Here is an 18,796-nt window from a genome sequence, read left to right as displayed (position 1 = left end):
TCCATAATTGTACATTCATAATTTTCGAAGCTCTATGTTCACAATTTTAGAGCTCTATGTTCATAATTTTATCACTATATGTTCATAATTGTAAGTTCATAATGTTAGAGCTCTTTGTTCATAATTTGATCAATAACTGTACATTCATAATTCCATACTGTAGATTCATAATCTCATAACTGTAGATTCATAACTCCATAACTGTAGATTCATAACTCTATAACTGTACATTCATAACTCCATAACTGTACATTCATAATCTTCGAAGCTCTATATTCACAATTTTAAAGCTCCATGGTCATAATTTTATCACTATATATGTTCATAATTGTAAGTTCATAATGTTAGAGCTCTGTGTTCATAATTTCATAATTGCATAACTGTATATTCATAACGGCATAACTATACATTCATAACGGCATAACTGTACATTCATAATCCAAAAAAAAAAAAATAACGTCGTTAACGGCAAAACGCGCGCGAATTTTTTTTTTTTAACTAAATGACGCGTTTTTTTTTAAAAACGACGTCGTTTTGGGCCCATGTCCACAATTCAATGTGGACACGGGTCCAGGGCATAATTTGCCCAAATTGTGACACACGACTACATTAGGCCAGACACACGACATATAGACTAATGGCACACGACTACACCAGTCCGCACAGTCCTCTATAATATAGTGGTCCTCATTTGAACTCATCTCTCTCTCTCTCTCTCTCTCTCTCTCTCTATATATATATATATATATATATATATATATATATATATATATATATATATATATATATATATATATATATATATAATGTGTGTGTGTGTGTTATTATCACTAGTTAACTAATACTCCTACCCTATGTTACATGTTCTATTTATTATTAATGGGTCAAACCAACTCTTTCTTTATTTATTTTCTTAAGTATTTTTACTTATTTTAAAATTTAATTTTTTTAGTATTTAATAATGCTTTTAGTTTAATTTTTAAATATATAAATTTTGTATATTAATACTAAACTGAATATGATGAAAAATTGAATTAAAAAATAACTTTAGTCAAGTCTCGTTAACCGAATTAAACATATAAAATAAAACAGGAGAGTAAATATAATACACAACGTTTGAAAACTAAGATATATTTATATCCTACGGCGATTATACGAGAGTGTGTACTTGTTAAACCCCGCAAAGCACATAGGAGGAGTAACTGCATTAGGAAAACCATGTGCAATGGGCTCAATCGAGAGTGTTGGCAAGAATTGACTCTTGACCTTTTGATACAAGAATCATGCTCCACTCGCTCGACCTCCCTTTTCGAGGCATATTTGTGACAAGCTATAAGAGGATGTGTCATGAAAAGCATCAAAATTTAATCAATAATAATCAGGCATGACTTAGATCATGAAATCATCACAAGCCAAGCCTAGATTTACTTATATACACTTGATCATTCCATGAGATAGGAGGCATAATCACATGGTTGTGCCAATCATACAAAGATGATTTGCTTAGAATTTGATAGAACCAAAATCATGTACAACTCATATGTTGAATTCTCCATTTAGCCTGTCCAAAATCCTCTTTACACTGGTAAAAGCAAAAAGGACATGACATTTTCTAGTTGCATTTGCCATGGCCATCTTACGATAGATGACGGTCTTACAAGTCAATGCTTGCTTATCAACGACCCAACCTCTTGAGATAGGCATGGCCTCGAAGAACCAAATTGCTAGACTAGATTTACAAGTCTATGCTTGCTAAATGCAATCATTCATCAACCTGGAAATATAATTGGAAATAATAAGAAACCATAACCCAAAATTGCATGACAGTCGCTTCATGTCAATGCTTGCTTATCAACGAGTCAACCTCTCAAGATAGGCATGGCCTCGAAGAATCAAGTCTATGCTTGCTAAGGCTAGTGCAATGCAATCATTCATCGACCTGGAATGTATAATCAGAAAAAAAATCAGAAACCATATGCCAAAATTGTGATGTGCGAGCCAAGAAGGTGTATACCAAGTCCATCCTTGCTAAAGCAAGTGCAGTGCAGTGCAATCTCATCATACCAATCCAGCCTGTGCAACCAAACAATTTTAGGATTTCATGTCAATAAAATTATTTTCTCTAAAACCATTAGATTTCCATACAAACCAGAGTATGAGAATGGGTTTAGGAGAATGCATGAAAGTCTAAGCTATTATGAAAGTAATCACCATCTGGAATAATGAGCTACGTGGCTCTCCCTTTCGAGTATCAAGAACAAAAGATTCAGATTAAGATGGGACTCATCTCACTTGAAACAAATATAAATACAATACACATTCATGAAAAGAGAAGGCAAGTTAAAGTCATAAGAAGAGGATCATACTTGATATATTAAGCATAAAAAGTGAGCTAACAACTCCGCCACCAGCAAAAAGAACATGCTAATTAGCAACTATTAGGACTCTTATCTATAGAAGTTTTTTACGTCGTGCATTCTGATGTACTACTCCCAAATGATGTCTACTTGTGAATATTTATACTCCTTATATTGCTCTCGTGATATTATAACAGAATATAGCCTTCATACACAGAAACCTTTTGCTCAATATATGTCTTTGAGATCTCATTGCAACAACCCCATTAAAATAATGGAGATGCAAATAATCAGAAACAAAGAGAAAACTATGCAGAACACTCATTTCTTTAATAAGTGACACTTCTGCTTTTTCTTTCTCAGTAGACCTATCAGATTGGATGCCAATGTCTTTAGATGGAGTCAGTAAACAGTATCGTTATTGGTAAAAGTCCTTGGTGGGTTGTCATAAACTCATCATCCTACATGGATGTCTTTGACAGTGTTACTATGTGAATTCAAAGTTGCTTGTTTCTATGACCAATAGCACTGTAGAGTTCTCAAACATGCAGGCAGAAAATGGCAATAGAAATAAATATATAATGCCAAAGAGAGTAATGGCTCTGGCTTAATTTCTTAAATGTTCACAAAACAGAACATACCATGGAACAGTGATGAAACCAATCCCCAATATTTCAGCAAGGTATTTCTGCTTCATACTTTCATAGAGCCACAGAATCAATTCAGCAATCATGTTACACTGTCAGTAACATGGATAGCTACTGCTATTTCCTTCCTACTGGATCTGATGCTGACATTGCCAGATCATCTACATGAAGAGAAAAGAGGCAAATCCCAGCATCACCCAGGAATTTGGTAGCAGAATTGCAGGCCATAAACTCTGGGCCTGGAAAATACAGAGGAAGCACCAACAATATCATGAAACTGTACGCTGCCAATAGGATTCTAAAAGTTCCTTACAGGATAGAAGAAAGTTGAACTCATGCAAAAGGAAACACTGAAAATATAATGTGCATTCTAAACTAGATGAAACTTGTTCATAGAAATAGAGATAGTAAGAGAAATTCTACAATGCTTAAAAAGTTCTTACATAACTAACTGAATCTAGAATAGGCTCAATTTTATAAACAGAAAGTATAGCTAAGAGTAAACCATATTTCATTTTGCTTTTTACATTGATCAGAAGCCATCTAACTGCAAAACAAAAAAGGATTCTTACAGAAGGATCATAAAAGACAAATTCATAAATGCCAGTTCTCTGTCAGCTAATGGAAAAGCTTGATGCATTAGATATTAAATTCCTTAACTCCAACAAATGCTCATCATTTGATATATTGAGATAAATGCGAAGATTTGTAATCAATGTTTCCTGTTCCCAACTTAAAGGTCCTGAAGCATACAGCGCCTCCATAGTAGCACGATATGCATACAACTCTAACCTATGGATTTCTGTGGCCAACTCTCTGGAGGTAGGGAAACAGTTTCCTCGGCGATTGCATGACTCTTGCACCGATTCAGCATCACTTGAGTGTTCTTGAATGTCGTCTGCAAAACCTACTAACAACTTGCAATGTGATGTAGACATATTGTTGCTAGCAATGCTACAACTACCAACAGAGCTAGAGATACTGTCAGCATCATTAGATTCCATTGGCATTGCATGTGACACCACCTCAATTGCTTTTGTCCTCTCCACTTCCAATTCATAAAGACTACTTCTTCTATGGTTTTCAATAAAATGTCTTTCCTTTGCAACCAGCACTTTTCCAGTTAAAGGGCTGTTGCCTACCTTTCCATGTAATGGAGAATAATGTGCAGCAATCCCTCGACACCGTCCACCCTCCTTCTCAATCACTCTATATTTCTGGGCAATCCCATTATTAGCTTCTGTCTGAGAATCACAATATGGTAGTCCTCTCTTTAAAGTTCTCGACTTACCAATATAAGATTCATGAAATTTCACATCATTATTAAGTGCATGGTCTTGTTTTCCATGGAAACCTATTCTTGGCGTTATTCCCATGGATTGGAAGCCTGAAATCCTATTGTACTTCTGAGCCAGACCCTGCATGCCAGAAATCAACACGAAAAGAAAAATTAATGAACAAGGTCAAGGTTAAGGTAAAGAAACTGGTTGCCCAAGATCAATCATAATGCAACAAAAGCAAATAATAATAATGATAATAATTATAATAACAACCAACGGCAACAATAGCAAGAATAATAGTAACGTAAGCTGCTTACAAAAACAAATGCACAAATAAGGGAAAATGTTTAATCTCAAATGCTATACAACTCCATATGTGGGCATGACCTGCGTGCAGATGCAATGTGAAATTCGTGAAGATAGGAAGTTATGAATGTCGTGAAGTACTTGAGAACATCTAAAAAAAAACAGATAGATCTCTAATAGAACTACCTTTCCAACTATGGCCCACTGACCATCCTTCCATGACTGTCTCACGCGAATGTTACATTTCTTAACTTTGAATCCATTTGCGGATCCAACCAACCGGACTAAAACGTGGTCCTTCCCTATCACCTTAGACACTGTTGCCATTTTCCAAGTGAAGCTGAGAAACACCTCAACCACATCCCCAGGCATCCAGTTCTCTGAAAATTCAACTAGAGGGGGGCAAGGCCTAATTAACTTCCTAGACACCCTTTCCACAACCGCTTCTGATATATCACTCGTACTGTACCTGACAATATAATTCTCTTCGTTGCCCCTGACAATCTCCGCACAACGCCAAGAACCAGAGGGTAACTCGTTTTCATTCAAGACTTCCACCAAATTCCCTTTCTTGTATCGCATCATCACGCAATACCGATTGTCAATTCCAATGTGCAGAAACAAACCTGTTATTGATTCAAAAGAATTAGTAAAGGCAACAACGTATACAGTTCGTAATTCAAATGATTGAATTCACTACCATAATTTTCCAATCAAATTTACACAGACCTCACGATATGGATCGTTAACCAAAGAAGGAAAACTTTAACTGCTACATTAACAAGTGTTATATTAATAAGCATACATATTACCTACCAAAGTATGTATCCTTTGTAGATCAAATTTGAACAATCATGACATTTTCTACTGAATAATATGGGTAAACAACAACAAACAAAAAATAAAAAAAGAAATCATCTTTTGTACTCCATACATCAAGACCTGTAAAATGTATACACACAGTCCATAAACAAACAGATTGCAACAGAAATATACATATGCCTGTCTGTCATGTATGTATGCATTTAAAATGCTTACATTTCAGTGCACATACAGAAATACATTGGAAAAGCTTATAAATACTGAACAGATATATATAAGAAAATAACCAAATATCAGAAATCTTAAATTTTTGTTTATTGTTTCCTTAAATAAACAACCAAAATATTCACAGCTAATTATGACAACAAAATCAAAACAAGCAGACAAACATGTTGCACAGTATTAAAAAAAAAAAAATTAAATCACAACGCTACACCTAAAAATATTAAACAGAAGCTCAATTTCAGAAATCAAGAAATCCAAGAAAAACTCAACTGCAAAAAAGAAAAAAAACGAATTTCAAACGCAAGTCAAATTGCATTCGAATCAAACAATATTCATCCAGAAATTAAACGTCAAAAAATCGAAATTACAGTAGTAAAGAGTCAATTAATCTGCTCCAACTAACCTTCAGATGCAATTTTCGATCGGGAAGGAGCAATTGAGAAGAGAGAAGCTTCGGTTTCTGTATAATTTGTATTTTGTTTTCGACTATTTCATGTATTTTGTTATTTTTCCTGTTTATGAAAAAATAGCTTCCGAAAAATAAAAAATGAAAATACAAATTTATATTGGGAGTGGGGGAGGGGGGAGGGGGGAGGGAGGAGGGGCTTGAAGGAGACCGGGGGGGGGGGGGGGTGCTGGTAACTAGGTATTGGATTTCATTTATAATACCTTATTTTTTCGTGATGGATCAATTAATTTATGTAAAATAAATACTGATATAACGGTACATAACAAGGTAACAAGTACAAGATTCTTACGACTTAGATGAATGGGTCATTTAATTATAAATAATCTTGAACCAATGATATACGTTATCTCATTTATAAAGTATATATTTTGGTCATTCCAACTAGAAATAACCTCAAATTGATGAAAGACGTCTCCTTTAAAAAAAAATGTTTTTTTTCAGAATTTTTCAATAATTTTTTAGGGGGTGCTGGTAACTAGATTAAGGATCTTTTGATGATATTGGATTTCATTTATGTTCATCTTATACCTCATTTTTTCGTGATGGATCAACTAATTTACAAAAAAATAAATACTTTATATAACGGTACAGAGCAAGATAACAAGTACAAGATTCTTACGACTTTAGATGAATGGGTCATTCTAATTATAAATAAGAGTTAATTCCACCAAAGGTCCTTTGAGTATATAACAATTTTCCACATTTGGTCCTCGTCGTTTAATTTGGACAAATGTAACACTTGACTATCAAAATTTTTCCACCATTAGTCCTTCCGTTATCTTAGTGTTAGTTAGCTGTGAAATTCAAGGGTAAAATCGTCCTTTTGGTGCATGCGTTTATTCTTCTTCTTCGTTCTCTACAATGGTGTTATTATGTATATGCGTTGGGGTTTGGTTCCTACTGTCATTGTTTCTTCCACGGAGATAGTTGACCTGTTGACCTGTTGGAAACTTTCAAATGGGAAGAATTGTTTGAAATTGGTTAGTTTAGGGACTTATTGTTTTTTTTTTTTTTTTTTTTGAGTTCAGTGCCTAATTGCATTATCGTGTGTAATTCAATGACCTATTTAACCCTTATTGCTAAAGAATATGTTGGGTCATTCCAACTAGAAATAATCGCGAATCAATGAAAGACGTCTCCGTTTAAAAAAAGTCATTTTTCTAGGAATTTTTTAATAATTTTTGTGATTACAATTTTGTCCTTAACGTCTTGAACATGAAATACGACAATGCGATCTAAGTTGTAAAGGAAGCAGTTTTTTTTTTTTTTTTTTTCACTGAAACACCTATAAATCTTATATTTTCAAACAATTATAAAAATTATAAAAACATTTCTATATAAGAAATAGTTTTAAAGTATATTCTATTCAAAAACAACTATAGAAAGAATGGTTATAATAAAATGAGTTAATTTCACCAGAGTTCTCTTATTTTTTGTGGTAATTTTAAATTTAGTTTCAGACTATCGTTTTGTCATTTAACATCTCGGACTATTATTTTTTGAACTATTTTAGTCCTTTTCATGATTTTTCATATTTTTAGTAAGGAAATGTTTGTCTCTTCATTTTTTTGTTATTTTTTCGATTTCAACCGGTTTAATTGTTTTAGGACTTTATTAAAAATCGGTTGAAAAATATGGTTACTAAAAATCAGAGGTTACCTAAAGTTCTAGACTAATTAAACTGGTTGAAACTAAAAAAATAACAAAACAAAAATATGAAGAGATAAAAATGTCGGTACTAAAAATAGAAAAAAATCATGAGAATGACTAAAAGTGTCCAAAAAATAATAGTCTAGGATGTAAAATTACAAAAAATATAATCAAAGACTAAATTTAGAATTACCACAAAAACAAGGGACCTCTGATGAAATTAACTCTAATAAAATTTATAAGTTGCTTACTTGCTTATAATTTTTTTTTTTTGAATGCTACTGACTCTATTACAATGTAGTATCTGTTCATACTTGCTTATAATTTAGATGTATACAAAAATACATATTAATAAATAGGAAAAAGATTGATTTATTCTTTTATTTATTTATTTATTTTAATTAGATTATGTACTGATAGAATTTGTTTATTAATATATTTCATAATTTTGAGTTAAAAAATGAAAACAGTGTGTGTTTGTTCTTATCCTACACATACAAAATACAGAACAAAAAAGTTAAAACTGAAAAAAAAAAAAAAAAAAAAAAAAAAAAAAAAAAAAAGAGGATAAGTGCAGAAAAACATCGTTTTCACCTTTCTAGGTACGAGACGTGGATTGGAAAAGTGCATGATTATATTATTAAATGCAATTAATTTTTCGTCTTCGAAAAAGCAACTCTTTTATATTTGATTAGATTAATTTTATTTTACAAAATATGAATATTAATATAGTACGGAGTATATGAAAAGATTAATTTTTAGGTTTGTATATAATATTTTTTTTATTATATTGTAATTAAAAATAATTAGCCTATCAGTCAATTTTGATTTGTTTGATCACTATTAGCTGTTTAACTTGGTTAAACAACTAATATAAGTGTTTGATTAATTAACTTTTTGTAACAGTTTGTTGTTCCAAAACACTAAAATTCAAAAAGTTGCTTAAAACAGTTTTTTCGATCAACTTCTAGAAAAAGTCGTTTTGTATGTAATCAGCTATCAGCTAACAACCAATTTATCAAACATATTTTTACAATCAACTAATGTTTTCAACTAGTCAAACCCACTAGCTTAATCAGCGAATAGTTATCAACTAACGGCTATTTACCAAACATCTCAAAATTTTAGAGTGAGATTTCTTGACCCGAAACTCGGAAAGGGTGCTTATTTGATTTGTAGGGATCTCTCGGCTTATTAGTCAGACAAAATTATAGTGAAATGATCTTGCAATTAATAAATTCACAAATTTAATATGTCTTGATAAAAGCAATTGATAGTATTTGATTCATAAAATTGGAAGTTGGAACGAATTAAATTAGTACATGCACCTAAAATTAAAGACAGATAATAATTTATTATTTATGGGATATCAACATGTATTAGGTGCCCACTCGGTCGAGAATGTTGTGCACATGATTTTTTAATATAATTTATTTTTTTATGTGATTTAGAGTTATTATACAAGAACGGAATTTTTTCTATACAAATAAGATATATTCAAGTGTAATTAGGTTATTCTATCCATGACCAGGACTATGTGGTCCAATGGTACCCGGGTTAGACTTCCATTTGGAAGATTATGAGTTCAAGCCTCAGTGGAGGCATTATTGGTTCTTTGTGTTTCAGTAGGTTGAGAAAGTATATGAACAGATACTACAATGTAATAGAGCCAGTAACTTTCAAAAAAAAAAAAAGGTTATTCTATCCATGAAATCTAGGTATTATAATAAAAATGCAAAATCAAATGAAAAAATATCAAATAAGTTCGTTAAGTCAAGATAATAGTACAATTAAACTCCAATTTTTTTTTTAAAAAAATATTGAATTCCTTAAATCAGTAAAAAAAAAAAAAAAACAATTGTTCTCAAATGCTATTTATTTAGTAAGTTGTCACTAATATGGCTAACACATGATTTTCGGATGCACAAATAGATTTCAAATGTACAAGATACGGAGTATTAGTTTTTTAACTTTTTTTTTTTATGGATTTTGTTTAAAGACAACCCTCGATTGTCTTCCTGAAGACTATTTACCATGTTAGATAGATGTGGTTGCCAAGGAATAATTTTTTTTTTTTTTATTATAAGGAAGGGGATACCCTACATATACACACTATTGCCTCAATTGAGGTTCGAACCTTACTCCTCCCACTTAAGGGAGCAATCCGATACCAGTGGACTATAAGCCACTTGGTTGCCAAGGAATAATTATGATTGTCCTTTTAAAATATATATATATATATATATATATATATATATATATATATATATATATTTTACCGCCTGTTTGGTTCGTAGAAAATATTTGAAGGAAAATAGAATTGAAATTCTATGTAAAAGAAATTATCAAGAAGATGAATTACATGATTTGATTGGTAAAAAATAAATTATTGAGAATATTGATTTCATTGTTTGGTTAAGTTTGGAATTGTAAGGGATAATGAATATAAAGGCAATTATACCCCTACACAATAATAATAACAACAACAATGATGGTAATTAATAAAAGTTGGTGATGGCATAATTGTCCTACTTGTTTTCCATGGAAAACAAAATACCAAAGGGAAGCCATGGAAATTGTTTTCTTCATTCTTGAGGAAAATGTTTTTCACATTCTTGAGGAAAATGTTTTTCATGAACCAAACAAAGGAAAAATGAGTTTATTGAAAGTATGTTACTACACTCATTAACATGTTTTTGGAAGATTCTTGGCCATAACCAGAGTTGGATCAATATTCCAAGCCACTCCTGCATAATCTCTACTTCCTACTATGAGAATATGGAAAATATTAGGCTTTTGATGTTTTGTGTGCTTGAAAGATTTGGAATTGATACATCATGATAGTAGTGTAATTTCTAGTCCTAATTCTTGTATAGATTTAGATGATCACAAGAGTGATTTGGTTGTGTGTCCTTTCCCTAATCCTTAAATCTAGAAAATAATTCTCTATAACTTAAGTCATATTTCATTTATTTTATGTTTATCTATTTTAATATGTGATTGTTCTATTTTGCTTGTTATTGCTTAGCTTCTTATTAATTTTAATGCTAATGTTTAGTTGGGTTAAAGTACCTATGAAGTCTCTGTACTATAGTGTTTTGTTCAATTTAGTCATTGTACCTTTATTCTGTTCAATTTAGTCCCTCTACTTTAAAAAGTGATAAAACTAAGGACAATTGTCCAAATCTCATTACGAACATGATCGTAATTATTTATTTTGGACATACTAATTTAATATATTGGTGGTAAAATAATAAATTTTAAATATTTATAAAGTAATATATGAGTAGGAATATAAATATCATCAGCGCCACGTAACCTAAGTTAACAATAATATTAACATCGCTAACTATTGTCCTTAATTGCACCACTTTTGGAAGTACATGGACTAAATTGAACAAAATAAAAATATGAGGACTAAATTGAACAAAACACTATAATACAGGGACCTCGTAGCTACTTTAACCGTTTAGTTGCTAGTTGTTGCATAATATGTACAATCATCCCAATTCGTTGAGAATGACATTGTGCACGTACTCGTACACTCCCTATTTTGCTACTATCATTTGACTATTTCACAATTAGCTAATTACTCTGTAACATATAACGAATATTATTGGGACATCAAAAAGTGAACACACTACAAGAAAAATGTACATAGACAATAATTAAAAATCGTTGTCTTTTAGGTAAAAAATCTGTTGTTGAAACTAGTGTGTTTGTAAGTCACGCACGCTCAAAGACAATAGTTAGAAACCGTTGTCTATTGAGTGTTGTTGAAGCCGATGTTGTTGTAAGCACGCTCAAAGACAACAATTTTAAACCGAAGTCTTATATATCAAAGACAATGGTTAAAGTGTGTTTAAAGTGCACAAAGACTACGGATTTAAAAAACCATTGTCTTTGAAGTATTGTGTATATATTCAAAGTGCACGTAAAGGCAACACACCAATGACAATGCATAAATAAAACCGTTGTCTTTTATTTTTTTTATTAAAAAAAAAAAAAAAGCACAAAGACAACTATTTAAAAAACTATTGTCTTTGAAGTGTTGTGTATTCAAAGTGCACTTAAAGACAACAACAACACTTCAAAGACAACATACCAACGATAACGGATAAATAATAAAATCATTGTTTTCAAAAAAATTCACAAAGACAATAGTTTGAAAAAAAAATCGTTGTCTTTAAAGTGTCGTCTTTTAACAAAATAGCCATAGACAACCCACCAACGACAATGGATAAATAAAACCATTATCTTTAAAAAACGCACAAAGACAATGATTTTAAAAAATCATTGTCTTTGAAATGTTGTCTTTTTACAAAATAGTCATAGACAACACACTAAAGACAATAGTTCGGTAAAACGGTTGTGTCTTTTAAAAATTGTTGCGTCAAAGATAACGATTTTGGACAAAACTGTTGTCTTTTATATAAAAGACAACACTTTTCTCAAAAAAATCATTGTCTTTGTGCACTTTTCTTGTAGTGACATAATGATATATAATTATAAGAGAACAACCTTGTATCTTGGATTAAGTGGTCAGATGAAACATGATTCTTATACTTCAATGGTCACAAGTTCAATTCTTTCCAACACCCTCTCACTAAGCCTATCACACAAGGTCTACTAGGTCAAAAGCCCAAAAATATAAATACTCAAAGTTGGATCCGATTACATTGATCAATTTGAACTACTATTTATACAATAAGTATTATATCTCTTGACTAATAAAGATTATAGACAATCTAATTAGGCTACTGGAACCTATATAAGAACATCTACAACAATGATTTTTACTAGGTCTTTTTGTGTATTTTTGGCTTAGGTGGGGGTATGAGAGAGATAAAAGCGGGACTTCTTGCTAATGGAAGGTTTTTTCCTAATAAAGTAGGTCTCGCTAAAAAGAGAGGGAGAGAGAGAGAGAAAAAAAAAAGGAGCAATTCTAGTGCGCATTTCGCGGTGCGCGTGCTTTTTTGTTTTTGTTTTTGTTTTTTTCTTTTTTTCTTTTTTTTTTTTTTTTTTTTTTTTTTTTTTTTTTTTTTTTTTTTTTTGCTTTATTTTGTGTTCACGACAAAAACCCCAACAGTTTGAGAACCGCTGAGGTTGCTTTAACTTCTTGTATACTTTATGACGACAATAGCTCCAGTGTGAGTGTTGTAACGTGCACGAATCCTTCTGTCCACTATTGTTCTCACATGTTAGATGGCGTGCACAAATCCTTTAATAGGCTTTCAAGTCTTGGGCCACTCCATTGAATCTGTCAATATTTATATTAAGTGGTTTGAGCTAAGCTAACATTCAATTTAGCAATATTTCAATTGGTATACCATGGACCAGGGTCCACATTGCAAGGTGGAGCCTAGTCTAAAATAACTTTTATATTATGTGCTTGCAGTTAATATATTATGTGTCTTCAATTAATAAATTATGTACCTACTACAATTAACATTTACACATCTCTTGGTCAAACATAGTGATGACCCCCTCCCCCCCCCCCCCCAACAATTTCACCCAGAAGATGCAATGGAGGAGGAGGTTTTCGTTGATATGGACAATGACTCTAGCTTCGGCCAGGACGATTTGTCCCCGCTCAACTAGTCTAGGTTTGCGGGGTCTTCTCTTTTGTGTTTTTTTTTTTTTTATTTACTTTGTCTGTTTCCATGATTTGCTTATTTTGGAATTGTCAGGGAGGTACCTCGCGTGAGGGCCTCCGCATCCTTAACCTTCTGCTTGCTAACCACAGGCCTCAAATCTTGGGTTTACTTTAACCCAAGGTATCTGGTAATCAAGTTGATGCTATCTGTAAGAAGCTGAAGTTTGAGAACAGGATCCGAACTGAGACCTTTGTATTCAGTAGTGGTATTTGGCTCTTTTAGAAAGACCTCATTAATGTTAAAATTCTCCATACTGACCCCCGATTTTTGTTAGCTAAGGTGTCTGATTTTACAGGTAAATCTTGGACTCTCTATGTTGTTTATGGTAGCCCCTCTCCTTCTCCTAGGAGAAAGCTTTGGAGCAACCTGGACAAGGATATCCTTAATATTAACGGCGCATGGCTTTCTATTGGGGATTTCAACTTTGTGGTGGATCAAAAAGAAGTCTATTGCCCTAGAAACTTCTCCCAACACCACAGTGCAGGATTCCACAACTGGATTTTTAGTCAAGGCCTATTAGATTTGGGTTTTAACGGATCCAAATTCACATGACATAGAGGCAATTCTAAGGAAACCTTCAAAGTTGCCATACTAGATAGAAACCTTGGCAACCTTGAGCTCCAAAGCCTTTGGAAAAATATCAGGAATGATCATCTCCCCTTCACAGGTTCTGATCACACCCCAGTCCTCCTAACCTGTTATGACGATCAACCCTCTGGTGGCAAGGCAAACTTCTGTTTCCTCTTGCCTTGGTTGCATCACTTCGAGTTTGGTAAGGTTGTCATGGAAAACTGGAACCTGAATGAGAATATCCATTCCAATAACACTAACTTATATTACAATTGTACAGACAGGGGGAATATATACAAGAGGAATCATAGGGAGACTATAATAGGGAGTCATACTATGACTCAAATACAAGAATCCCAATATTAGTCCTAATAGCCAGTATATTTGGCTCTCAGGACTTTAGTCCAACAGGGTTCGTCTTCCTTCAAATATACTAGCTATTAGGACTAGTATTAGGATTCTTGTATTTGAGTCATAGTGTGACTCCCTATTATATTCTCCCTATGATTCCTCTTGTATATATTCCCCCTGTCTGTACAATTGTAATATAAGTTTATTCAATACAATCCATTCAGTTCTCTGGTATCAGTTAGCTAAGGTTCACAATAATTATCATTCCCATACTTAATATTACCATGGCTGCCGACTATTCGACATTCGGATATATTCATCATTATCAACAAATTCACTTTTGTTTTGCATGCTCCCATTCTCCAATAACAATTAGTGAGCAATGCTACATTCACGAAATCATCGTGTGCGGCAATGGATTTTGGGTCTAATTCCTTCGCATCGAGTTCGCGCCCAGATCATAGGTTGCGATTCGGATAGGGAGAAAATTCCTGAAATCATGCAACAAGGCGGTGGCAGTTAGAATCGTGGCAGTTCGCATTGAGGTCAGCAGCGTGGTAGACGTGATTTTAAAGTGCAGTGTCAAATTTGTGATGGTTTCGATCACACGGGAGCCAATTGTTTTTGGCGCTATAATGATCCATGTCAAATTTGTAAACATTTTGGTCACACGGGAGCCAATTGTTTTTGGCGCTATGATGATCCGTGTCAAATTTGCAAACGTTTTGGTCACATGGGAGCCAATTGTTTTTGGCGTTATGATGATCCATGTCAAATTTGTAAACGTTTCGGTCACACAGGAGCTAATTATTTTCGGCGTTATTCAAGGGCTCCGGATTCTTAGGCGAATTTGGTGTTTCATGATGGTTTGGGAACTAAAACCTTGTCAAATTCTCATACTTGGGATCCTCTTCCACAAGCAAATTTCATTATCAGAATACCGAGTCACATCCTAATAATTCACAAACATGGATTCTTGATATAGGGGCTACCAATCATATGACTCCGGATATTGCAGCCCTATCTACATCGGAGGAATACACAGGTAATGACACATTGCGTGTGGGTGATGGTAAGGCACTCTCTATTAGTCGTGTAGGTCATGCTTATTTTAATACCCCGTCTCGTTCCTTCCAATTGTCTAATATTCTTCATGTTCCCAGTGTCTCTACTTCTTTATTATCTGTTTAGAAATTTGCAATAGATAATAGTGCTTTTTGAGTTTCACCCATCCTTTTTTCTTGTGAAAGAAATCAACACCAAGGAAATTCTACTTAAAGTCAATAGTCGTGGGGATCTCTACAGGCTCCCAATTGCAACTCCATGCCCTTCAGTTTTCCTTACAGCTCGTACTTCTTCGTCGATGTGGCATGATCGCTTAGGACATCCACATCATCGTGTTTTACTTCGTATTCTCCAGTCGTGTCTGGTTAGTGGGTCAAATAATTCTATTCGATGTAATTCTAGTTTATGTAATGCGTGTCAAATGGGTAAATCATCTCGATTTCCATTGGCACGTGTTGAGTCCTCCAGTTCTAGTGTCCTTGATTTAATATACACAGATATTTGGGGACTAGCTCCCCTTTTGTCAACTGATGGCTATCGTTATTTCGTTATTTTTGTGAATGATTATACTCGCTATAGTTGGTATTTTCCCATGAAATTAAAATCTGATCTATATGATATCTCTGATAAGTTTCGTACTATGGTTGATCGATTTTTTAACACAAAAATTAAATCCGTTCAATCTGATCTAGGAGCCGAATATAAAAAATTGCATCATTCCTTTACTCAGCTAGGTATATTTCATAGACAATCCTGTGCCTACACTCTTGAACAAAATGGTGGTGTCGAACGGAAACACAGACACATAGTTGAAACAGGTCTGGCCCTTCTGGCTCGTGCCTCTATTCCATATAAATTTTGGGATTTTGCATTTGAAATTGCAGTTTATTTAATCAACAAAATGCCTTCTGTTGTATTAAATAATCTCAGTCCTCACTTTAAAGTGCATAATTCCAATCCCTTCTATTCTTTTCTTCGTGTCTTTTGGTGTTTGTGTTATCCATATCTCAGGCCATATAATCGTCAAAAATTCTCGTTCCGGTCCTCTCCATGTGTTTTCCTAGGTTATCCTAAGTCGTTTCGGGGGTATAGATGCATGGACTTACAGACTAACAAGATTTATGTGTGTAGGCATGTAAGGTTTGATGAAACAGTTTATCCTTTTGCTACTAAAAATACTGTGCAGCCATATCCACCTGTGCAGACTTACCCATATGTAGAGTCGGTTTTTCATCCCACTGCGAGTTCACCGCCACTTGGTCCTGTCGCCGCCCCACCCAGTCCCGCTGACAGTGATTCGGACTCGTCTACACCACCTCCTACTGCCGTCGCCGGTCCATCTGCCTCGCTGGACCGAGAGCTGCCTGTCGAGGCGGTCTAGCCCGTCAATCGCCCACGTGGGCGTCCTCACGGGAAAACGATCAAATCCACAGTCTGGACCCATGAGATACACACTCAGAGTCAGTCTCAAGCTCCACCTTCTATCTTGACGGCTTAGGTTTGTCCTTCGGATCCCATTTGTTACACTCAGGCTGTTAAACTCTCAGAATGGTGAGATGCTATGGACCAAGAATTTAATGCCCTACTACAAAATTAGAATTGGCAACTTGTGCCATCCCAGCCAGGCATGAACATTATTGGGTGTAAAATGGTTTTTCGTATGAAACGAAAAGCTGATGGTTCCATTGAGAGGTATAAGGCGGGACTTGTAGCAAAAGGGTTTAATCAAGTGCCAGGTCAGGACTTCTTCGATACTTTTAGTCCAGTGGTTAAACCAACCACAGTCAGGTTACTACTTTCTCTTGCTTTATCATCTAGGTGGACTATTAAGCAATTGGATGTTCATAATGCTTTCTTGAACGGTAATCTCTCTGAAACTGTGTATATGAAGCAACCGCCTGGATATATTGATGCTTCCTATCCAAATCATGTATGCCTGCTAAAAAGGTGTCTTTATGGATTAAAACAAGCTCCTCGAGCTTGGTTTAATCGTTTGCACACCTTTTTACTATCTATTGGTTTTCAGGCATCCAAAACGGATGTGTCTCTTTTTTACTACTCGTAGGGATCTGAGTGTGTATATCTACTTGTTTATGTGGATGATATTCTTATGATGGGAAGTGACACGAATCTAGTTCTTCAACTAGTTTTGAAATTCTCTGCTACATTTAAAATCAGGGATCTTGGTGAACCAGGTTTTTTTCTTGGAATTGAGGCAATTAAATACAATGATGGGTTTTTACTTTCCCAAAAGAGATACATGCATGATCTTTTAAAACGTGCTGGAATGGCAGACTGCAAGTCCTTGTCCAACCCCATTCCCACGTCTAAATCTATTTCCATCGACGCAACTCCACATGATGATCCTACACAATACAGGAGTTTAGCAGGTGCACTACAGTATGTATCTAACTATCACTCGTCCGAATATGTCACTTGCAGTCAATCAGTTATGTCAACACATGCATGCGCCTACAGTTACTCACTGGGAGCAACTAAAGAGAGTATTACGGTATGTTAAAGGAACTGTTAATTTCGGCCTACGAGTCAAGAATTCGTCTTCAAGAGAAATTCATGCCTTTTCTGATTCTGACTGGGCTGGCTGTCCGGGGTATAGAAAATCCACAAATGGCTTTGTTGTTTTTCTTGGATCTAATCTTGTATCATGGGTCTGCAAGAAACAAAAGAACGTTGCTAGATCTTCTACTGAGGTTGAATATAAAGCTCTAGCAGATGTTTGTGCTGAAGTAATTTGGGTCATGTCTCTTCTGCATGAAATCCGTGTAATAGGGATTTCGATTCCCAAGTTATGGTGCGATAATCTTGAAGCTACATATATGTGTGCCAATCCCATCTTCTACGCCCGCACCAAAGATGTAGAGATAGACTATCACTTTGTACGAGATAAAGTTGCTACTGGAGAGATTCAAGTAAATTTCATCTCAACAAAAGATCAACTTGCAAATATATTCACCAACGCATTGCCTGCTCCTAGGTTCTCTTTTCTTAGAGACAAGCTACAAGTTACAAGTATACCATGTGCTTGAGGGGGAGTATTAGGACTAGTATTAGGATTCTTGTATTTTTTAATCATAGTATGACTCCCTATTCTAGTCTCCCTATGATTCCTCTTGTATATATTCCCCCTGTCTGTACAATTGTAATTTAAGTTTATTCAATACAATCCATTCAGTTCTCATCCTGGCAACTCCAAAGATATTAATTGCATTAAACCTGTTGCCATGAGTTCGAACTCTTGGAAAGGGATCGATGCTGCTTTAGACATCATCAAGGAGGGAACCCAAATTGCTGTGGGTTATGGAGAAGACAGTATATTTTAGACCCAAAAATTGCTTTGTACCACTGATCTGCTTCAGCTCACCACTAAAGAGATCTC

General features: G+C 34.3%; 1 protein-coding gene across 3 annotated transcripts; it reads right to left on the bottom strand.

Moving 5' to 3' along the window:
- Nucleotides 1–1,363: 1,363 nt before the first annotated feature.
- On the bottom strand, nucleotides 1,364–6,172 carry LOC109162920. 3 transcript variants are annotated; one of them, XR_002051175.1, is made up of 7 exons: nucleotides 6,041–6,172; nucleotides 4,777–5,216; nucleotides 3,577–4,422; nucleotides 2,999–3,243; nucleotides 2,015–2,073; nucleotides 1,865–1,939; nucleotides 1,364–1,774 (listed from the first exon to the last, which is right to left on the bottom strand). XR_002051175.1 is itself a non-coding variant. In XM_019311629.1 (3 exons), exons 2-3 carry the CDS (start codon nucleotides 5,173–5,175, stop codon nucleotides 3,619–3,621), a joined length of 1,203 nt encoding a protein of 400 aa, XP_019167174.1. In that variant the 5' UTR covers nucleotides 5,176–5,216; nucleotides 6,041–6,172; the 3' UTR covers nucleotides 3,356–3,618. The 3 variants fall into 3 exon arrangements, 1 of the variants encoding a protein (XP_019167174.1); XR_002051174.1 differs by having other exon boundaries at nucleotides 1,865–2,073; XM_019311629.1 differs by lacking the exons at nucleotides 1,364–1,774; nucleotides 1,865–1,939; nucleotides 2,015–2,073; nucleotides 2,999–3,243 and having other exon boundaries at nucleotides 3,356–4,422.
- Nucleotides 6,173–18,796: the final 12,624 nt, after the last annotated feature.

The sequence above is a fragment of the Ipomoea nil genome, unplaced genomic scaffold (assembly GCF_001879475.1).
Source record: "Ipomoea nil cultivar Tokyo-kokei standard unplaced genomic scaffold, Asagao_1.1 scaffold2964, whole genome shotgun sequence".
Lineage (NCBI taxonomy): Eukaryota > Viridiplantae > Streptophyta > Magnoliopsida > Solanales > Convolvulaceae > Ipomoea > Ipomoea nil.
This window is presented reverse-complemented; position numbering and strand designations above follow the sequence as displayed.

Bases quoted from the DNA above. Each gene is read 5' to 3' on its own strand.
- LOC109162920 (XM_019311629.1), bottom strand. From the start codon at position 5,175: ATGATGCGATACAAGAAAGGGAATTTGGTGGAAGTCTTGAATGAAAAC. The intron at 4,423-4,776 runs GTAGTTCTATTA...TCTGGCATGCAG, and splicing joins AGTGGGCCATAGTTGGAAAG to GGTCTGGCTCAGAAGTACAA.